At 43.2% G+C, this 19,190-nt stretch overlaps 1 protein-coding gene across 3 annotated transcripts in view; it reads left to right on the forward strand.

The window, feature by feature from the left end:
* The window catches only part of sorcs2 (sortilin-related VPS10 domain containing receptor 2), a 963,539-nt gene that overhangs the window by 712,486 nt on the left and 231,863 nt on the right, over nt 1-19,190 (forward strand). For all 3 annotated transcript variants that reach the window (XM_070871372.1, XM_070871374.1, XM_070871375.1), the window contains exons 6-7: nt 6,350-6,414; nt 9,938-10,056. In XM_070871372.1, the coding sequence (XP_070727473.1) occupies nt 6,350-6,414; nt 9,938-10,056 (184 nt within the window). The remainder of the gene's footprint in view (nt 1-6,349; nt 6,415-9,937; nt 10,057-19,190) is intronic.

Genomic DNA, 19,190 nt, shown 5'->3' on the forward strand with positions numbered 1-19,190 from the left:
ATTCCCTACCGCAGAGAGTTGTTGATGCCAGTTCATTGGATATATTCAAGAGGGAGTTAGATATGGCCCTTACGGCTAAAGGGATCAAGGGGTATGGAGAGAAAGCAGGAAAGGGGTACTGAGGTGAATGATCAACCATGATCTTATTGAATGGTGGTGTGGGCTCGAAGGGCCGAATGGCCTCCTCCTGCACCTATTTTCTATGTTTCTATGCTTCACCCATGATAACTGCTGTACCCTTATTGAACGCGCCCCTAATTTCTTGTTTGATTTCATCCCCAACCTCCCTACTACTGTTTGGTGGTCTATACACAACTCCCACTAACATTTTCTGCCCTTTGGTGTTTCGCAGCTCCACTCATATAGATTCCATACCCAAGCTAATGTCCTTCCTCACTATTGCGTTAATCTCCTCTTTCACCAGTAAAGCTACCCGACCTCCTTTTTCTTCCTGTCTGTCCTTCCTGAATATTGAATACCCCTGGATGTTGAGTTACCAGTCTTGGTTACCTTGGAGCCATGTCTCCATAATCCCAATTACATCATATCCGTTAACAGCTATCTGCGCAGTCAATTCATCCACCTTATTACGATTGCTCCTCGTATTGAGACTCCGAGCCTTCAGGCTTGTTTTTTTAGCACTCTTTGTCCTTTTAGAATTATGTTGTAATGTGGCCCTTTTTGATTTTTGCCCTTGATTTCTCGGCCCTCCACTCTTGCTTTTCTCCTTCCTACTTTTTGGTCCATTGATCCATTGTCATGAACAAAGACGTTGGACAAACCATGAGTGGCGAACATTGCCCAGAGGCTTTCAATGGTGGCAGTGGACGTACATGATATTATTATCCATTCAATCCATTTGGAGTAAGCGTCCACTGCTAGTAGGAACATCTTTCCTCGAAAGGAACCAGCGAAATCTATGTGGACCCTTGACCACGGTTTGAAGGGCCCTGACCACAAACTCAGTGAGGCCTTCCTTGGTGCATTGATCAACTGTGAACAAGTGTTACATTAGTGTACGCATGACTCCAATTCCGAGTCAATGCCGGGCCACCAAATGTGCGACCTGGCGATAGCCTACATCATGACTATGCCTGGGTGCGCACTGTGCAGGTCGCGTACAAATGTTTCCCTGCCTTTTTTTGGCAAACTACACAATTCCCCCAAAGGAGACAATTCGAATGAATGGACATTTCATCCTTGCGTCGGTAAAACGGCTTAATTTCGTCTTGCATTTCCCCAGGAACCGCCAACCAGCTCCCATTAAGGACCCTGCTTTTTACTAGTTATAGCACAGGGTCCTGGCTAGTCTAAGTCCTGATCTGGCGAGCCGTGACAGGTGACCCCTCACTCTCAAAAGCATCTATTACAAGAAGCAAGTCTGCGGGTTGCGCCATTTCCACCCGGTGGTGGGCAATGGTAGCTGACTGAGGGCATCAGCACAGTTCTCAGTGCCTGGTCTGTGGCGGATAACATTGTCACACGCAGATAATGTTAGTGCCCATCTTTGGATGCGGGACGAAGCATCGGTGTTAATACCTTTGCTTTCTGAGAACAGCGAAATGAGCGGTTTGTGGTCGGTTTCGAGCTCGAACTGGAGTCTGAATAGGTATTGATGCATTTTCTTAACCCCGTATACGCATGCTAATGCTTCTTTCTCAACCATACTGTAGGCTCTTTCAGCCTTAGATAAACTTCTGGACGCATATGCAACCGGTTGCAGTTTGCCTGACACATTGGCTTGCTGTAACACACAACCGACCCCGTACGAAGATGCATCACAAGCTAGTACTAAGCGTTTACACAGGTCATACAATACAAGTAACTTATTAGAACATAGCAGGGTTCTGGCCTTATTAAAAGCTGTCTCTTGAGATTTACCCCAAACCCAGTTCTCACCCTTGCATAGCAATAAATACAAGGGTTCCAGTAAAGTGCTCAACCCTGGTAGAAAGTTGCTAAAATAGTTGAGGAGTCCTAGGAATGAACGCAGCTCCGTCACATTCTGTGGTCTGGGTGCATTCTTGATGGCCTCCATCTTGGAGTCCGTGGGTCTGATGTCGTCCGCCGCAATCTTTCTCCCCAGAACTTCGACCTCTGGCACCAGGAAAACGCATTTGGAGCATTTCAGCCTGAGTCCCACTCTGTCCAGTCGCTTTAGAACCTCTTCCAGGTTGTGCAAGTGTTCGGTGGTGTTGCGACCCGTGATCAGGATGTTGTCTTGAAACACCATGGTGTACGGAACCGATTTCAGCAGGATCTCCATGTTCCTGTTGAAGATAGCCGCAACCGAGCGAATCCCAAAAGGGCATCTGTGGTATATGAGCAGTCCTTTGTGCGTGTTGATGCATGTCAATTTTTTTGAAGGTTCAGCCAGCTCCTGTGTCATGTAAGCAGTCGTTAGATCCAGCTTGGTGAACGACTTCCCCACTGCTAGCGTTGCGAACAGGTCATCCGCTTTGGGTAGTGGGTACTGGTCCTGTAATGAGACTCGGTTGATCGTTACCTTGTAGTCCCTGCAGATTCTGACCGTCCCATCGCTTTTCAACACCGGAACAATTGGACTGGCCCACTCGTTGAACTTGACTGGCGATATGATCCCCTCTCGTTGAAGTCTGTCCAGCTCGATCTCGACTTTTTCTCGCATCATATATGGAACCGCTCGTTCCTTGTGATGAATGGGTCGTGCATCAGGGACTAGATGGATCTGCACTTTGGCGCCTGTGATGATGCGATGCCTGGCTCAAATAACGACGGGAATTTGTTTAGCTCTTGGGCGCATGAGGCATCATCCACCGAAGCCAGTGCTTTGATGTCATCCCAGTTCCATCGGATCTTTCCTAGCCAGCTTCTGCCGAACAGCTTGGTACAATCCATAGTGATAAATCATGCACAGTTCCATCGTACAATACCTTCACTGTCGCACTGCCAAAGACTGGTATGAGCTCTTTGGTGTGTGCGCAGCTTGGTGTGAATCGGGCTTAGTTTTGTCCTTTGTGCCCTGTTGCCCCACAGTTTCTCAAAAGCCTTCTGGCTCATAATTGACTGACCCGCCCCCGTGTCCAATTCCATGGAAACTGAAATGCCGTTTAATTTGACTTTCAACATTATCGGAAGGCTTTTGGTGGTGAAGGTGTGTACCCCATACACTTCCTCTTCAGCCTCGGGTTGAGTTGCCTCTCTTACTTGTTCTGCATGATCCGCGTCGGATCTTCTGCTGACTCTGCGACGTGGTGAGTCGCAGCATGTTTGCACATTCGCTGGAGGTGCACCATTGTTCCGCAGCCTTTGCACACGTAGTGCTTGAATCGACATTGATGGGCCCGATGATTACCCCCGCGACGCCAACATGGTGTGAATGGATTTGCATTCACGCCCCACAGCGGAATTTGAGTTATCGTGGATCTGGCCTCTGCAGGCGTGTAGGCCCTGCCATGTACAGTTCTGCCTGCTGAAGGCGTTATTTTATGCACAGTACTTGTCAGTGAGCTTCGATGCTGCAAAGATATCTGTTTAGTGTTATCGTTCGTGGACATGAAAACCTGGGCTATCGTGGTGGCCTTGCTCAGATCTAGGGATTCGGCAGACAGCAGTTTGCGAAGAATGACCTCGTGGCCGATTCCAAGCACGAAAACGTCAAGCAACATTTCCCCCTAAAATCCAGCAAATACGCACGGTCCTGCAATGCGTCTTGGGTCGACGACATAGCTCACCACGTTCCGGCCCTTGGAGCGATGGTGCGTGTAAAACGATACGTGGCCATTAAGATGCTCTCCTTCGGCTTGAGGTGTTCCTGAACCAGCGTGCACAACTCTGCATATGTCTTCTCCATTGGTTTCGTCGATGCTAGCAGATTTTTGATGAGGCCATCTATCGTGGACCCACAAACTGTGAGGAGAATCTCCCTGCGCTTGACCAAGGTCTCTTCCATATCCAGCTTGTTGGCCACAAAGTACTGGTCAAGATGCTCAACGAAGGCTTCCCAATCATCACCCTCAACAAATCTCTCAAGAATACCAACAGCAGCCATAACTGCGTGAAAGTTCATGATCTGTTACTCGTCGCCAATTGTTATGTTCAGAATAACGCCACAAGACTATATGCTGTAAGCTCAAACTGTTGTGACCTTGGTCTCTTTAGTGTAACTTCAGAGTGAGGAAGCAGCGTGGTAGACTGCCTTTTATACCTGCTTGCCCGGGGTGTGCAGGTGACCCTTGGGTCTCCAACAGGTGCGCCCTCTGGTGGCAAGCCTTACATACTAGTAATGTGTACATACATAACATATACCATTTCCCATTTTTGCTGAGAACCCGTGGGCAATTGCCTAAGATTGAAAATAGACTTTTCATTTAATCCCAGTCCCATAAATTTCAAAATCTGACATGGGAGGCAGAAGGGTAGGCAGGGAAGACTCAGGAATGACAGTCTGCTGGACAGATTAGCGAGGAACAGGAATGAAGATCATCCAGAACTGAATGACCAGAAAATAGATCAGGCGAGTTTCAGGAGAGGGACAGGTAGATAGTTAAGGAAGGACTCAGCAGAAAAATAGACACTCAGACAGATCAAGCGATGAACATAGAAACATAGAAAATAGGTGCAGGAGTAGGCCATTCGGCCCTTCGAGCCTGCACCGCCATTCAATAAGATCATGGCTGATCAATTCCCTCAGTACCCCTTTCCTGCTTTCTCTCCATACCCCTTGATCCCCTTAGCCGTAAGGGCCATATCTAACTCCCTCTTGAATATATCCAATGAACTGGCATCAACAACTCTCTGCGGCAGGGAAGTCCACAAGTTAATAACTCAGGTTAACAACTCTCTGAGTGAATGGAATGAAGTTCAGACAAATATTTTGAGTGAATTTCCATTGTTATTAGCTTGCATACTTTCCAGCTATTGAGAATGACTGTGATACTGTTCCACTAAATTTGTGACTATTGGCAATTTTTGGCGCCCATCTCTGACACATGTAATATGAGTTAACTCTCACTTTATAATTTTCTCTCCCATGTCTACAGTACAAGGAAACCTACTGTGTCTGCTTGGTAGCCCCACTAAAATTGGGAACCTACCATACAGGGGAGATCATCCAGCAAAAATCTGACTTCTATCATTTTTTTTAACCAGATTGTTATGTCTGGATAAGCATTTAAATTGATGTCGTAATAACGAGCTGCTTTTATTTCTAGAATATTTTGTCAAAGAATAACAAGATAATACAAGAGCGATCTTGGGAGTGTAATTGCTACAATATGCTTACAGGAGGCCATCTGATGTTCAGTTAATAATATATAAGTTTCATACATACCACAAATGTTTATAAATAACTGAAGTATGTTGTGACAGACAACATCTACCAGCTAAACAATATTTTTCAAATGTAAAAATATGCACGATCTCCACTAATGATGCGTAAAAATGTCACTGTTCCATAAGATGAAAGAAAGAAATTTGTTCTACGCAATACACTGAAATTCCAATTTTTTATTCATTTTGAAAAAAACTCAGTGGCCTCCAGCTGTCTGAAAGGGCTGATATTTGCCAAAGTAATACAGCAATATTAGAAAAGTTGAAAAGCAAATGCAATCATAAATTATTTAATATATCTTGAGATATTTTTACAAAAAGGTGTTAACCAGTTTAAAATAAACAGGAATGCTTCCATTAAAATACTGTAGAGGAATTCGATACAAACATATTGAGCATACAAATGATAACATCACTTAGTCATTTTCAGGCTGTTCGTAGTCAATGAGTGTAAATTCTAGTCCATAGTCTTTCACTGTGAGTAGCTGCTAGACTAATAACTATTGAATGTATTGGTCTTAATATGTTAAGATAGCATTTATCCTTTCCTTTTTAAAAAAAAAAAAGATTTCTTTCCAATATCATAATTGAGTTAAAGCTCACTGTTAACTATAAAACTCATATGACATATTTTCCCACTTAGCCTAGCAAAATATCTGCAAATGTTATATGATCAGACTGAATTTTCAGCTCCCTGAGTTAAAACAGTACTACTACATAAGGAAATAAACTGCTGGGTATAAAATGAATATCAATTATACAGCTGCGAAGTCCCGAAGTTAAAGGAGACAGATTGAGGTTTAGAAGTAAATTAGATTTCTTACCAAACATCACATCGATAATTCCACCAGCTGAGCAGATGTTTCCAAATTTTCATATTTCATTTTAAAGTTATTTAAAATGCGTTTTGTTTACTTTAAAACCATTTAGATAGACAGTGAGAGCAGGGGAAGAAAATAGGATATATAGAATCTGTTTTACGAGCTTGGATCCCTCATTAGAATAGGGAAGAAACATTAACGGTTATTTCTTGTTCCAGGTCTGTGACAGGAGTTGATGGTGACCCTGATTTGGTTCACATGGAAATTCAGGACAACAGTGGAGGTAAAGATTGGCAAATGATATCCTGCATATATCAGTGATCTGCTTGTACCCTGTACACTCTGCTAGTGATATGCTGCGTACAATGCTAGATATACATGATAGTTACAACGACAAGTGATGTGCTATAATTATGTGCTTCAGCTGAATCACTGATCTATTAAAATTCAACTTTTGAGGGAGTGCAAAATGGGCAGTAGCAGATTGGCTGCTATTATATACCGCACCTGTTTTTCCTTGAGAAACTCTATTGGATTGAAGAGCATTGTGGGGCATGGGCTTGAAATCACACAGCACAAATATTAGCATTCGAATATTAGCTTAATGTATTTATACACAATTCTGTTCCCTGCTATTTTAATGGAACTGTTAAATCATCATGTGTTTGTATGCTAATGTTCAAACAGCTCAATTTCAAAACCTGTATTTGATTGTACAATATTCAGCACTATATTTTGTAAAATTTAGGTTTCTGGAACGGTTTCATTGAATACAAGTAGGATACAGGTTCATCATCTTTACTTTACAATTGCCCCACACAGTGGGTTTCTGATCTCAGCCATGCCTCCTGAATAGTGCAGAGTATAGGCCGACAGAAGAAGGAAACGAAAGTCAGAGGCAAAATTAACCAGGACTATTCCCATACTTTCTACAAGCCTGTTCAAGGACAAAAAGCAGTACCTCATAAAGAGGTTGCTTATCTGCAATTACAGTGAGAAGCTGGTGTGTGCACAGAAGGGCTTAATGACAGGAGAAAAACATAATTTTAAAATGAATGGGGGAGTGGGAAATAATTATAAAAATACAGGAGTAAACAACAACAACTTGCATTTATATAGCACCTTTAACTTAGTGAAACGTCCCAAGGCGCATCACAGGAATATTATGCGATAAAAATTTGACACCGAGCTGCATATGTAGAATTAGCTTAAAAAACTTAAACCCCATGTATATTACAGCACTGCCACTGACGACAGCCTATTTTCAGCTCCAGTGCTGTCATGTGTTGCTGCCTCCAGACAATCGAAGAACCAGCTCAGTGGGTGCTTTTCCTGAGCTCTAATGGAGGCAACAGTGTCATTAGCCGCAAATATAAATGGCTTCCTTTGGCAATATTGGTTACCATTAGCTGTGTGCTCAACCCACGCCAGCAACATCATTCCTAGTTTGCTAATTCTACATAAGCAGCTCGATGTCAAATTTTTATCGCATAATATTCCTGTGATGCGCCTTGGGACGTTTCACTAAGTTAAAGGCGCTATATAAATGCAAGTTGTTGTTGTTTACTCCTGTATTTTTATAATTATTTCCCCCTCCCCCATTCATTTTAAAATTATGTTTTTCTCCTGTCATTAAGCCCTTCTGTGCACACACCAGCTTCTCACTGTAACTGCAGATAAGCAACCTCTTTTCTGCAGATAAGCAAACGTCATTTCTGGTTTGCTGACCTGTGTACACTTTTCCCAACAGTCATGGAACCTCCATGGCCAAAATGAAAGTTAAGATTTACAACTTTTAAACAATTGAACGTGCCCAAAATTGCATCTAGTGCAGTTGTTTTTTTGTGTTGCGACTGGTGGATTGGAGTCCACCAGCATTGGTCATTCTATTACATTATCCTACCAGAAGTCATTCTATTCTATAAAGGAGGCATTGGATTAGTTTCTAAAGGCATAATTTAGTGTTTGGATACTTGACTGGTGAACTGTTATTTAACACCGGTAAGGTCAAGTTTGAAGCACTTCTTTGCTTTAAAACAAATCAGCTACGGTACTTTCTGCACACGGGAGGCTGCTGTGAGCTGCACTGGTTATTGAGGAATGTGGCCTCGCATGGTAATTAAAATAACCCAACTTACATTGAGGTTAAAACATCTTTTTGAGGTAATTATGGTTAGCAGTTATTTTGATTTGACTATTAGCATTTTTATTAACTACAGCTTCTGAAAAATAATGGATTTGGTAATTAATGGTTACATATGTGATGAATATTGTTGTAGTTGTAATTATCAAAAAAAGCCAAGTGATGCTTTTTAGGATAATTGCCATAAGCAAGTTATTTTGTGTAGATGTAGACCAAATATTATCAGCCTGGGCAAGTGGGAATGATTAATGCAGAACCTCGCTTTGCAAGATGGTTAGGTGTTTCATCATCATCATAGGCAGTCCCTCGAACCGAGGATGACTTTCTTCCACGCCAAAAAAGGATAAGTTCACAAGTGTTCCGATAAAGGACCTAAAATTTCAGGTCCTGAGCTACAACTATTTTAGTTGTATACTTTAATCAAGTGCCCCCTGATTAAAGGGGTGGGGGGGGACACTCCAAAAACTTTTAAAGTGCCCCCTTGTTTTTTGTGGGGTTTTTTGAGGGCATTAGAAACACAAATTATACAAGTGCCCCTGGCTAAAAGGCGCGGGGGGGGGGCACTAAAACCGACAACTTAAACAAATTAAATTTTCGACATTTAAATCAAATTAAAATTTGGTTGCCGGGGATGATGATGCAGGTCCTGAGCTATATCCTGAAGGGTGGAAGATGCCTGTGCGTGGATTTTTTTAACGTGCGGTGGCCGTTGCACACCAACCACCACACAGGCTTGACAGAGCTAGTTGCTCTGCTGCACGGACCTAGTGCGCACACATATTGCAGTTTGGGCTGGTCCGTGCTGCCCCTGGGCCCCTGGCCCTGAACTCACGCCTCTCCTGGGTCCCGATCATGTCCATCCACAGTCTCTCGCCGCTCCTTCGCCCCGACCTCGCCGCTCCTGTTGTATCTGCCCACGCTCCAATCACTGACCTGGACCTTGATGTTAGGTGTTTATGCAGGCTAGGTGTTTAGGAGTTTACGCAGGCTAGAACTCTGCATCAAAAATACACCTTTCAAGATTCAGTCAGCAAATCTGCCTGCTGACAACTTCTCTTTTGGGGTACACAGTGCAATGCCGATGAAATATTGCACAACTATTTCTCTGTCATTAATCTACAATATCCATTAACCATAGGTATTTTGAGGCTGTGCTGTCATCCGTTAAGCAGTGATCCCTTTATTTGTGAAGGAAGGATTCTATAATGGTGTGTATGGGACATTAGGCTTGCTAACATGATAACACAGCAAACTATGAAATGCATTCCCCTTTTTCACCTATTGATGGGATTGCTTTCACTGAAATGTTTCCATTTAGAAATGGTTATTGAATCTCTGTTTTCGGCAAGAAAAGAAAATCCACCAACAGTGTCACCTGTGATCAATCAGAATCGTTCTCATTGTCTGAGTACAAGGTCACCCCTCTGTTTTCCAGAAATGTAGAAATAAATATAATGTTCAAAATAAAACCAGTCAGCTAGCAGTACATCTTTGAGGTAATCTGAGCCATGGGCTTTGAAATAGAATTGAAATATTGTGTTCTTTGCAGTGCCTCACACAGCAGATTTTAAAGTTTGAAAGTAGTAAGCAGGCTCTTTTCTGCAGTTGATTATTTATTCATTTAAGAAGTATTGAGTGTTATTTTACATTTTTATTTTTACAGGCTTTCTTTATATCACCTGCCAAATTGCAAACTGCACTGAAAAAGTGCTAAAAGCTCCATTTTCTGGAAACATAGATCAGGATTCGCTGCTTGTCAATGATGACTACATTTTCATTCAGGTAATTAATTCACGTAATAATAAATTACCCGTGCCTTATTAATATATAGAGTTCATTATAAAGGAGACGGATATGCAGCAGTGCAGCAATTACAAGAGTTTGGACTGAAGCCCTTAACTTGTAGCTGAAGTAAAATTTAAGTGCCATGAAGTTAAAGCGTTCATAGAAACATAGAAACATAGAAAATAGGTGCAGGAGTAGGCCATTCGGCCCTTCTAGCCTGCACCGCCATTCAATGAGTTCATGGCTGAACATTCAACTTCAGTACCCCATTCCTGCTTTCTCGCCATACCCCTTGATCCCCCTAGTAGTAAGGACCTCATCTAACTCCTTTTTGAATATAATTGGCCTCAACAACTTTCTGTGGTAGAGAATTCCACAGGTTCACCACTCTCTGGGTGAAGAAGTTCCTCCGCATCTCGGTCCTAAATGGCTTACCCCTTATCCTTAGACTGTGACCTCTGGTTCTGGACTTCCCCAACATTGGGAACATTCTTCCTGCATCTAACCTGTCTAACCCCGTCAGAATTTTAAATGTTTCTATGAGGTCCCCTCTCATTCTTCTGAACTCCAGTGAATACAAGCCCAGTTGATCCAGTCTTTCTTGATAGGTCAGTCCCGCCATCCCGGGAATCAGTCTGGTGAACCTTCGCTGCACTCCCTCAACAGCAAGAATGTCCTTCCTCAGGTTAGGAGACCAAAACTGTACACAATACTCCAGGTGTGGCCTCACCAATGCCCTGTACAACTGTAGCAACACCTCCCTGCCCCTGTACTCAAATCCCCTTGCTATGAAGGCCAACATGCCATTTGCTTTCTTAACCGCCTGCTGCACCTGCATGCCAACCTTCAATGACTGATGTACCATGACACCCAGGTCTCTTTGCACCTCCCCTTTTCCTAATCTGTCACCATTCAGATAATAGTCTGTCTCTCTGTTTTTACCACCAAAGTGGATAACCTCACATTTATCCACATTATACTTCATCTGCCATGCATTTGCCCACTCACCAAGTCGCTCTGCAGCCTCACAGCATCCTCCTCGCAGCTCACACTGCCACCCAACTTAGTATCATCCGCAAATTTGGAGATACTACATTTAATCCCCTCATCTAAATCATTAATGTACAGTGTAAACAGCTGGGGCCCCAGCACAGAACCTTGCGGTACCCTACTAGTCACTGCCTGCCATTCTGAAAAGTACCCATTTACTCCTACTCTTTGCTTCCTGTCTGACAACCAGTTCTCAATCCATGTCAGTACACTACCCCCAATCCCATGTGCTCTAACTTTGCACATCAATCTCTTGTGTGGGACCTTGTCGAACGCCTTCTGAAAGTCCAAATATACCACATCAACTGGTTCTCCCTTATCCACTCTACTGGAAACATCCTCAAAAAATTCCAGAAGATTTGTCAAGCATGATTTCCCTTTCACAAATCCATGCTGACTTGGACCTATCATGTCACCTCTTTCCAAATGCACTGCTATGACATCCTTAATAATTGATTCCATCATTTTACCCACTACCGATGTCAGGCTGACCGGTCTATAATTCCCTGTTTTCTCTCTCCCTCCTTTTCAGCTTTAGGTGGGTTCCTTGTCTTGGTAGGGACAGAGTTAAAACAAATAAACATATGTGTATTGTTCTGGAAACATGCCAACTCCTCACAGATCAGGGCTGTGCAGCAGATGCACTCTGCTGAGATTGCCTTTGCTGAGATCAGCAATGTGTGTCAGCTCGATGTTTCCCTGACCAGGTTCCAGGGCGGAGCTCTTCAAATACCAGTTTTCAATAAAATCCGTCAAACAAAAGAATTCACAATTAAAAAGCCAAATGTTTTTGCAGTTACACCCCACACCTGACATTTATGTTCTCCTTTAGCCTTTTATTCTTCCCTTCCAGGAATGTACATTGTGCAGAATGGGTCAGAGGCCCTGATTCACGTCACATTGTAATCTTACACACTCTTTGTTACACATTCCTCTGCACAAGCCCTAAGACATGACCACATGAAAGGGGCACTTCTGTGCCTTCAGTGCACACAAGACTCCCTATGCTTTTACAGAGGCCTTTTCCTTACAGGGGATTGTGTGCATTCTCTGAATATGGAGGTGGGGTGGGGGTGGCAGGGGGGTTGGTGGCAGCCTGAAAATGGCATAGGGTCACTACCCTCCCCCCGATTACACTGGCACTCTGGTGGGGACTTGACACCTGAGAAAGGCAACTGGAACTCCCGCCTATTTCAGATGGTATTACACAAATTGGGGTCCTATGACATATATAGGAACCCAATCATAATCTTGATGTACAAATGGGCAGAGCATGCATTGCCGACACTCTGTCCATTTGTTCCAGCATTGAGTAGCTTGACTAGCAGTTGTCAAAGAGATCACTGATGGCCAGCCAAGGCGTGGCCCTTCATGGGATTGCCTATCTCCCCTCGCCCGCCCCCCCCGCCCCCAACCCTGCTGCTCCGCCACAGGTTCCAACTGCCAGCTGGTTCCACATAAGAGTCAGTGAATTCACGACCTCCCCAACCAGCAAGCTGCCTCATTGCTCTGGTTTGGCTCATCCCAGCCTCCTGCTGGGCACCTACAATTAAATTTACACACAGAAATTAAAATTATTTTTGGCGTTGCGTGCTCCAACATCTTACATGAGGAAGTGATCTTCAGAAATACATTATATAACAGTGATACAAAGGGCTCAATTTTCCCCATGAGTTGCCCCGTTTTTTTTGGAGTAGGCTGCTTTTTCTGGCCTAACTTAAAAATCCCCAGTTTCCCCAATAAATTTACACCAGCGTAACTCACTTAGTTATTTTTTTTTAGATTAGTTTTTTTTCTCAAAAGGAGGCGTTACCAGCCACCTACGTCAGTTCTGGCCATTTAGGCAACTTTGGTCAGCTAATAGTTACTCCATTTCTACTTAGGCCAGCGTATATGGCCACTTGAGAAAACCCTTGCGGAGAGTTAAAGAAATTGGCACAGGTAAGTACATCGGAGGCCATTCGGTCTGGGATAGGAGCGGGAAGCGGAGTGGACCTGGACCTGAACCAACCAAGCCTTAGGGAACAGACTTGCAAAACCATCCTTCCTTCGCACAATTAAAATAAGAAGAAATAAAAAATTAAAGTCCAACTTTCAGCATCAAACTGCAATTTATCTTTCTGCACTTGGCCCGGGAAGGCAGCGGACTGATGCGGGAGGCCACTCGGCCTGGGCTAGGAGTGGGAGGATGCACCGGGAGGCCGGAATCGGGATACAAAAGGAAGCAAGGTTGAAATAGGGCAGGGAATAGGGTGGGTGATTGGGGGTTCAGGCCTTCCCTGTTCCTAGTAGATGTAAAATTGCAGTCTCAGTCCAAGGTAATTAAATTCAAAGATGACACCAAACTAACGGGGCTGTGGGCTATGAGGAGGCAGCTAGGACCTTACAAAGAAAGCTTGATGGTGTTTGTAGTTGGGCTCATTGTGGCAAATAAAGTTCAATGGGGACGAATGCACATTGGAAGTAAAAATAGGAAGCACTTAAACCCACTTCATTGATTTGTCTTGCAAGTTAAATTAAAGAGAGATTACACTGGTGACCAGTTGTTAGTTTTTTTTGGTAAGTGAGAGGAAACTTCAAGAAAAATACTTTTATAAAGTGCTGTAAGGCAGGAGTTACCTTACCTTGGAGCTGCTCCCGCTCCGCACCTGTAACTTCACCGAAAGTGCAGTGGAAACCCCGTTTACAATAACATCAACTTGCAAATGGCTGATTGTCAACTCGCAGCACTACCACGCATGCACAGCCATCACTATTCTCCACTGTGCATGTGCAGACGTCCCGGCACATTTCGCAGCGCAGAACGCAGGCTCCATCCCCTGAGGCGACTGCCCACGCTGCGCAGCTGCAGTGAAGAGGCATCCACAGCCCTTAAGGGGAGAGAATTCCAAAGATTCACAACCCCCTGAGTGAAGAAATTCCTCCTCATCCCAGTCTTAAATGGAATAGTGGATAAGAATAATAAATATAACAATAATAAACTTGAAACCTGCAGTAGTCTTTGTTGCTGTCTTATTGTTCTAGGGGGAGTGTTTGCTAGTGCTGTTGAGGAGGAGTTAAACTAATATGGCAGGGGGATGGGAACCTCTGCAGGGAGACAGGAAAATAAAATGGAGGCAGAAGCAAAAGATAGAAAGGAGAATAGTAAAAGTGGAGGGCAGAGAAACCCAAGGCAAAAACCAAAAAGGGCCACATTACAGCAAAATTCTAAAGGGGAAAGTGTGTTAAAAAGACAAGCCTGAAGGCTCTGTGCCTCAGTGCGAGGAATATTCGGAATAAGGTGGATGAATTAACTGCGCAGATAGCAGTTAACGGATATGATGTAATTGGCATCATGGAGACATGGCTCCAGGGTGACCAAGGCTGGGAACTCAACATCCAAGGGTATTCAACATTTAGGAAGGAAAGACAGAAAGGAAAAGGAGGCGGGATGGCGTTGCTGGTTGAAGGGGAAGTTAATGCAATAGTAAGGAGGGACACTAGTTTGGATGATATGGAATCGGTATGGTTGGAGCTACGGAATACCAAAGGGCAGAAAACGCTAGTGGGAGTTGTGCACAGACCACCAAACAGTAGTAGTGAGGTTGGGGACAGCATCAAACAAGAAATAAGGGATGCGTGCAATAAAGGTACAGCAGTTATCATGGGTGACTTTAATCTACATATTGATTGGGCTCACCAAACTGGTAGCAATGCGGTGGAGGAGGATTTCCTGGTGTGTATTAGGGATGGTTTTCCAGACCAATATGTCGAGGAACCAACTGGAGAGCTGCCAATCCTAGACTGGGTGATGTGTAATGAGAAAGAACTAATTAGCACTCTTGTTGTGCGAGGCCCCTTGGGGAAGAGTGACCATAATATGGTAAATTTCTTTATTAAGATGGAGAGTGACACAGTTAATTCAGAAATGAGGGTGCTGAACTTAAAGAAAGGTAACTTCGATGGTTTGAGGCGTGAATTGTCTAGAATAGACTGGCAAATGATAACTAAAGGGTTGACGGTGGATAGGCAATGGCAAACATTTACCGATCACATGGATGAACTTCAGCAATTGTACATCCCTGTCTGGAATAAAAATAAAACGGGGAAGGTGGCTCAACCGTGGCTAACAAGGGAAATTAAGGATAGTATTAAATCCAAGGAAGAGGCATATAAATTGGCTAGAAAAAGCAGGACTGGGAGAAATTTAGAATTCAGCAGAGGAGGACAAAGGGTTTAATTAAGAGGGGGGAAATAGAGTACGAGAGGAAGCTTGCCGGAACATAAAAACTGACTGCAAAAGCTTCTATAGATATGTAAAGAGAAAAAGATTAGTGAAGACAAACGTAGGTCCCTTACAGTCGGAGTCAGGTGAATTTATAATGAGGAACAAAGAAATGGCAGACCAATTGAACAAATACTTTGGTTCTGTCTTCACGAAGGAAAACACAAATAACCTTCCGGAAGTACTAGGGGACCGAGGGTCTAGTGAGAAGGAGGAACTGAAGGATATCCATATTAGACGGGAAATTGTGTTGGGGAAATTGATGGGATTGAAGGCCGATAAATCCCCGGGCCTGATAGTTTCCATCCCAGAGTACTTAAGGAAGTGGCCCTAGAAATAAGTGGATGCATTGGTGATCATTTTCAAACAGTCTATCGACTCTGGATCAGTTCGTATGGACTGAGGGTAGCTAATGTAACACCACTTTTAAAAAAGGAAGGGAGAGAGAAAACGGGTAATTGTAGGCCGGTTAGCCTGACATCAGTAGTGGAGAAAATGTTGGAATCAATTATTAAGGATGAAATAGCAGCGCATTTGGAAAGCGGATCAGACAAAGTCAACATGGATTTATGAAAGGGAAATCCTGCTTGACAAATCTTCTGGAATTTTTTGAGGATGTAACTGGTCGAGTGAACAAGGGAGAACCAGTGGATGTGGTGTATTTGGACTTTCAAAGGGCTTTTGACAAGGTCCCACACAAGAGATTGGTGTTCAAAATCAAAGCACATGGTATTGGGGGTAATGTACTGACGTGGATAGAGAACTGGTTGGCAGACAGGAAGCAGAGAGTTGGGACAAATGGGTTCTTTTCAGAATGGCAGGCAGTGACTAGTGGAGTGCCACAGGGCTCAGTGCTGGGACCCCAGCTCTTTACTATATACATTAATGATTTAGATGAAGGAATTGAGTGTAGTATCTCCACGTTTGCAGATGACACTAAACTGGGTGGTGGTGTGAGCTGTGAGGAGGTTGCTAGGAGGCTACAGGGTTATTTGGACAGGTTAGGTGAGTGGGCAAATGCATGGCAGATGCAAGATAATATGGATAAATGTGAGGTTATCCACTTTGTGGGCATTAACACGAGGGCACAATATTATCTGAATGGCGGCAGACTAGCAAAAGGAGAGGTGCAACGAGACCTGGGTGTCATGGTTCGTCAGTCATTGAAAGTTGGCATGCAGGTACAACAGGCGGTGAAGGCGGCAAATGGTATGTTGGCCTTCATAGCTAGGGGACTTGAGCAGTGAGGTCTTACTGCAGTTGAACAGGGCCTTGGCGAGGCCTCACATGGAGTATTGTGTTCAGTTTTGATCTCCTAATCTGAGGAAGGACGTTCTTGCTATTGAGGGAGTGCAGCAAAGGTTCACCAGACTGATTCCCGGGATGGCTGGGCTGACGTATGAGGAGAGACTGGATCAACTGGGCCTTTATACACTAGAGTTTAGAAGGATGAGAGGGGATCTCATAGAAACATATAAGATTCTGATGGGACTGGACAGGTTAGATGCGGGAAGATTGTTCCCGATGTTGGGGAAGTCCAGAACCAGGAGACACAGTCTAAGGATAAGGGGTAGGCCATTTAGGTCTGAGATGAGGAGAAACTTCTTCACTCAGAGAGTTGTTAATGTGTGGAATTCCCTGCCGCAGAGTGTTGTTGATGCCAATTCATTGGATATATTCAAGAGGGAGTTAGATATGGCCCTTACGGCTAAACGGATCAAGAGGTATGGAGAGAAAGCAGGAAAGGGGTACTGAGGGAATGATCAGCCATGATCTTATTGAATGGCGGTGCAGGCTCGAAGGGCCGAACGGCCTACTCCTGCACCTATTTTCTATGTTTCGATGTTTATTCCTATCCACTGCCTCTGTATATTAATTTATTAAGTAGTGACTACAACATAGCGTAGTATTCTATGTGTAATCTCACTGATGTTTTATATTATACAGATCTATATTACAGCTCAACATTGACTTTATTAACAATGCTTCCCTGCATTAAAATAACACTTTCAAAGTTTGATCAATTATTACACACAAATCTTTTTTTCCTTTTGATGGGTTCATAATAAAGGATGAAACTGCGTACTGTGTATGTGATATATTCACAGAGCACAAGCACACACAGCTCCTAACATGGCAGGCAACTCTCTCGGAAGTCGCCGGAAATCTGCCTGGCTCTGTTTATTATTAACCCTGCATTTGCAGTACACAATACGTCCACATCCACAGTGTGGAGCTACAAATATTACAAGCTTACAGACATTACACTTCTCCCTCCTTAATGAAGAAGCCATCATAGCAAACATCATACATAACTTTCATGTTTATACATAACACAGGATATAAACTTATTTTTATTTCCTTATTTACAAATTTATTGTAACCACTTGTTTTCTGTTTCGAAGTGGATACCTTCGCTCTCCAAAAGAACCTTCCAAACATGGTCTCGAATCTAAACTCATTCGAGGCTCATCCTGAGGAATGTTTTCCTCCACGGAATTTCCTTGATTTTCATTTGAAGTCACTCTAACTTCAGGCTCTTTGTTTCCCTGACTCGGACTCAGATTTTCATTCTGATTCTCTCCTGGATTTGTTTCCAATTCATTGGATTTAGGATTTGCTACTGGTATATCAAAACTATCTGATGAGTCAGAAATAATTGAATCATTCCCACCTTCAACTCCTTCCATGCCTGTCGGTAAAATATGATCAATATGAACAAACCTAACCTGTCCATTATCAAACATCTTTACCAAATATGTGCAAGGACCACATATCTTCACCACTCTTCCTGGTAACCACTTTAACCATTTATGGTGATGGTTCTTCACTCTCACCTTCTGGTTTAATTTCACACTTCTCTCTTTTACTCTACCTCTATCATGATTCTCTTTCCGTCTTAATTGTGTCTCTTCTACGGATGGTGCCAAATTTGGTTTTAACAATGAGAATCTGGTTCGAGGCTGTCGTTTGAGAAACAACTCTGCTGGTGTTCTACCAGTAGTTGTATGAGGAGTATTTCGATATGTAATCAAAAAGTTAGCCAATTTGTGATCCAATGACAACTGTCATTTCCTTGGATTTGGATCTAACATTTGTTTTATGAGGGCAAGTTTTACAATTTGTACAGTGCGCTCTGCTGCACCATTCGATGGAACCTTGGTATGTTTCACACCATTTTTGCTTGTGAATTGTGCAAATTCTTCTGAATTAAATTGTGGTCCATTATCCGAAACAATTTCTTCTGGGAGGCCAAATGAAGAAAATAATTTTTGTAAAATGTCCAATGTTTTACTTGTTGTTATTTTCCACATTGGAAACACCTTAACCCACTTCGAATGGCTATCAATCACAGTGAACAATTGTTGTCCTTCTAACTCAGCAAAATCAATATGTAGCCTTTGCCACATCCTGGGAGGCCATTTCAATGGCTGTAATGATACTGCTGGTGGTTGCTTGCTTACCGATTGACATGTCGTACACTGGCTCACAATGTACTCTATATCTTTATCAAGACCTGGCCACCATAACTAACTGCATGCAAAACTCTTGGTCAAGCACATTCCCAGGTGCTGGTCATGGAGGTCTCCTACAAATTTGGACCTGAATTTATTTGGTATAACTCTTGCACCCCACATGATACAATCTTTATTGACTGATAATTAATTCCTACGAATGAAGAATGGATGTGTATCTTTGTCTGTTACCTGGTTTGGCCATCCAATTGCAATATACTCATACACTTTTGACATCACTGGGTCACGTTTGGTTGCTCTACCAATCTCTTCAGCTGTGACTGGCAGTTCATCAATGTATG

Source organism: Pristiophorus japonicus, chromosome 2 (assembly GCF_044704955.1).
Source record: "Pristiophorus japonicus isolate sPriJap1 chromosome 2, sPriJap1.hap1, whole genome shotgun sequence".
In the NCBI taxonomy this organism is placed as follows: Eukaryota; Metazoa; Chordata; class Chondrichthyes; family Pristiophoridae; genus Pristiophorus; species Pristiophorus japonicus.